Source organism: Lotus japonicus, chromosome 2 (genome assembly GCF_012489685.1).
Source record: "Lotus japonicus ecotype B-129 chromosome 2, LjGifu_v1.2".
NCBI classification, from domain to species: domain Eukaryota; kingdom Viridiplantae; phylum Streptophyta; class Magnoliopsida; order Fabales; family Fabaceae; genus Lotus; species Lotus japonicus.
In genome coordinates, this window is record NC_080042.1 from 47392760 (window position 1) to 47396916 (window position 4157).

Genomic DNA, 4157 nt, shown 5'->3' on the forward strand with positions numbered 1-4157 from the left:
CGCAACCCAATCATAGCCTAGTTGAAATCAAGAACTAATTCTATTATCTCCGCTAGAAGTACACCAAAAATAATTCCATATCCAATCCTCTTTACTTTTTCATAGGTTAATTTCCCCTGCTGTAAGGAGTAAATTGTCATAATATTCATATGATTAATTAATTAAGCATGCAAAGGGAAAATACATTATAATTGAATTGAAATAACATATATAAAATAAGGAGGTTCAAATAATCTTCTACATTGAAACCTCGAGAGAGTGAGCTTAGCTACTCATTATATAATTAGACACCATAAAAATGCTATGCCAGCATCTTATAGAAACAAAGAGATAAATCTTCTACATATCTGCCTCCCTTCTTTTTCTCCTAAGAGTTGTGTAGCACTTTCAACAAAACACAAACTGTGTTACTTTTTTGTTAATTAATAATTATTATGTAAACTTAATCATTAATGAAAGCATGTAGAAGAGATGAATCTTAAGAATTCATAGTCTTCAAAAGTTAGAATGTTTGTGGAGTTCTAACCTCTATCCATATGCATGTGTGTAGTTGATCCTTTTTTATGTTCTTGTAGAATGTTCTTGATCACGAATAGAGAAACACTTTCTTTATTCTTTAGTAATTGAGAACCTCTTCTATCTCCTTCCCTTTCCTTCTATGCTCTTTCTTTAGTGATGGAAAATATAGATACAAATACTTTAATTTTATGGACATAGATAGGGACAATGTTCAAGTCCTTCATCATCCTTATAGTTCTACCATCAAGCATTATATGTAGACTCTCTTCCGGAGTAAATCATTTGATACAAAATGTCATATCCCATTATTCAAAAGTCATGTGCTTATAAAAATCATGTAATTTCTTACAAAGAGTCATATCGCTTTATCCAAAAATCATGTCTCTTCACTTAAATATATATACCAAACCATACATCCCTTCATCATTTAATCATAAAATCAATTATTTAATGCTAGACATTTTCATACATATTATACTTAATACTATAAAGTATGACTGAAAATGTTGATATAAAGTTTTAACAGAAATGAAAGTCATCAATTAATGTTGTTGTTGAGAATATACTATTAATTGGCTGCATTTTTTGCTAAAAAAAATACTATTAATTGGCCAGAGATAAAAATTAAATGAATATGGGTAATCAAAAGGATAGATAGGGATCCAGATTTTTATTATATTTTGACAAATCACTAATCATGGCTAACGAGAAAGTATCACTTTAACCAACCAATTAATAACACCTGGGATCAACAGGTTAATCATCAATTTATAAATAGGTAATCAGTCCTTCACAACTCTCACATCCAACCATTAACCCAATTATACAGTTTATGTTCTTTAATCCATCTTAGTCACCTAGCAACCATAATCATGGCGGAGGAGAAGCACCACCACCACCTTCTCCACCACAAGGATGAGGATAACCCTGATGAGGTTAACTACAAGAAGGAGGAGAAGCACCACAAGCATCTTGAGCACCTTGGTGAACTCGGTGCTTCGGCTGCTGGTGCTTATGCCTTGGTAATCATTTTACTGTATTTTATATATTGCACACCATAGTTTTTCCTTGTTTGAAATATGGACAGAAACATTTTTTTTAGATATATAATTGATCCCTTATTTATATATTTATATATAATATATATATATATATATACACTTGACACTGTGACATGTTTTGTGTATTGTGAATTCAAATTTGAGGTGAAGTCTCACATACATTAAGAATGAATGATATGAAGAAAACATGAGAGATGTGACCCATAAATTAATCTAATGTGTTATATATTAATTAGGTCAAGATGTGGTGTTCAATTGCACTTAATTTGGTACTGAAGACACACCTCTGCTTTGGACTTCCTGATCTCCCCAACAACATTGTCATGAATCAACTGAAAACAAGATCAACTTAATCTGTTTTAAAAATTGAAGACCTACTAAAGCAAATTGGTTCTTTTTATGGGAACTAAAGACACATGACTATATATATTTATTGCTGACTTGCGTTATAATATATATAGCATGAGAAGCACAACGAGAAGAAAGACCCAGAACATGCTCACAAGCACAAGATAGAAGAGGAGATTGCTGCTGCAGCTGCCGTTGGAGCTGGTGGTTTTGCCTTCCATGAACACCATGAGAAAAAGGATGCTAAGAAGGAAGACGAGGAAGCTCATGGAAAGAAGCACCACCACCTGTTTGGCTGAACATGCAATATATACAAGTGTAATGAATTAAGGCTCATCAGAAGCAAGGGTGTCTCTAAATAACTTTTGAGCTAGTTAGGAAGGTGTTTGAACTTTGAATATTAATTCCCTGCTGTATCTTCATATATATTTGCTTATAATTATTTGTGTGCTGTGTAATTCGACTATATATATTGATATTCTTGTAAAGTAACTCGAGATTACTTTATTATATTATGTAAAAAAAAATGGCGTTTGTTATGGTACCTTAACCCAAATCAAGGTATGTACCTAAAATGAGATAATTCAATAATAAAAAAGCATGTACAAGTTATAATTTTGATGTTATTTTATTGTTATAATGCAACGTTTCATTCTTAGAGACATGAAATTTGTAGGTTGTGTTTTTTTTAGGTTTTGTTCATCCATCAATCATGATCATTTTGCGCGCATTTCAATTATCATCGTTCATCTCTACAACTAAACCATTTTTCATTAAAAAAACAAAGGCTTAATTGCAACTTTGGTCCCCCACATTTACCATATCCACGATTTTGGTCTCCCACTAAATTTAATTACATGGATGGTCCCCCACGTTAACTCATGTGTGCAACTTTGGTCCTCCGTCTAATTTCCGTTAAAAATTGAACGGTAACAGGGAAAAAACACATAAATTAATCATGTTCATCTCCTCCTCTCATGAACTTCATCATCTTCTTCATGAATTCTGAAAAAATTCCAGAAATAATCAATTCTGAACAGTTGCAACTCTCTCTTGTTCTCCCTCGTTCTCTCTCAGTCTCCCACTTCAAAGTCAAATCTCAACCAACCAAACAAATCTCTGTTTTGCCTCAACAGATTGATAGGGATTGATTTGATTTTAGATTTCGTGCATGTTGAAGATTTAGGGTTTCAGAAATTGGGGAAGTGGGAAAGAAGATGAAGGAGGAGGAGGAAGAAATTGGGGAAGTGGGAAAGAAGAAGATGAAGGAGGAGGAAGATTTCGTGCATGTCCATTCTTTGTGGTTCATTTTTTGGTAACTGTATCATTGAAATTCCTATGTTCTGAGTGAGATGTTATTGTTGTAGTCCCAAGTCCTAATTGAATTGAATTCAAAACTAAGATTGCATCATTCTTAATTCAACTGTACTTGTGCTTGCATATGTTTGTTCCTAGGATTGTTTGTGTGAAAAGATTGATTTTGGGTGTGCGTTGAAGAGATTGATTTTGGGATTGACTTTGTTTGAGAATTTGATGATTTCTGAGATTTTTCCAGAATTCATGAAGAAAATGATGAAGTTCATGAGAGGAGGAGATGAACATGATTAATTTCTGGGTTTTTTTCCAGTCACCGTTCAATTTTTAACGGATATTGGACGGAGGACCAACGTTGCACACATGAGTTAACGTGGGGGACCATCCATGTAATTAAATTTAGTGGGGGACCAAAATCGTGGATATGGTAAATGTGGGGGACTAAAGTTTGCAATTAAGCCAAAAACAAATTTAATGAGATGAAAATAATTAAATAGTAAAATGAAATGCGAAAATGTAAAATTTACCTAAAAAAATATAATAATCATCTATTAAATTACTCAACGCGGGTACCATACCCAAAATATTTTATGGGTACGACAGAATTTACCAACAAAAATTCTCTTATATATTGATCATGATTTTCTGCTTTGCATTTTATTTGTGTCAATTAATTATGTGAATGAATTACGAGCTAGACCTCAAATAATAATTTAAATTTACATTTTTTATTTCTTTTGTGACTAGTTAAAAATGGAGTTTCGTGAAGAAGAAAAAAAAAACTGTAAATTTAAGAAATAAGATCTTATATTTATTCGTGCATTTATAGCGAATTTTGGTTTTGATTCCACCCGAAGCAAACCTGCAATGTGGTGCCTACAATTAGAGAAAGATAGGGAAGTCCTTGAAGAAAGG

General features: G+C 32.6%; 1 protein-coding gene across 1 annotated transcript; it reads left to right on the forward strand.

Annotated features, from left to right (window-relative positions):
* Positions 1-1326: 1326 nt before the first annotated feature.
* Positions 1327-2469, forward strand: LOC130735425 (abscisic stress-ripening protein 2-like). Its single transcript, XM_057587421.1, has 2 exons — positions 1327-1541; positions 2042-2469. Exons 1-2 carry the CDS (start codon positions 1392-1394, stop codon positions 2225-2227), a joined length of 336 nt encoding a protein of 111 aa, XP_057443404.1. The 5' UTR covers positions 1327-1391; the 3' UTR covers positions 2228-2469.
* The last annotated feature ends 1688 nt before the right edge of the window (positions 2470-4157 follow it).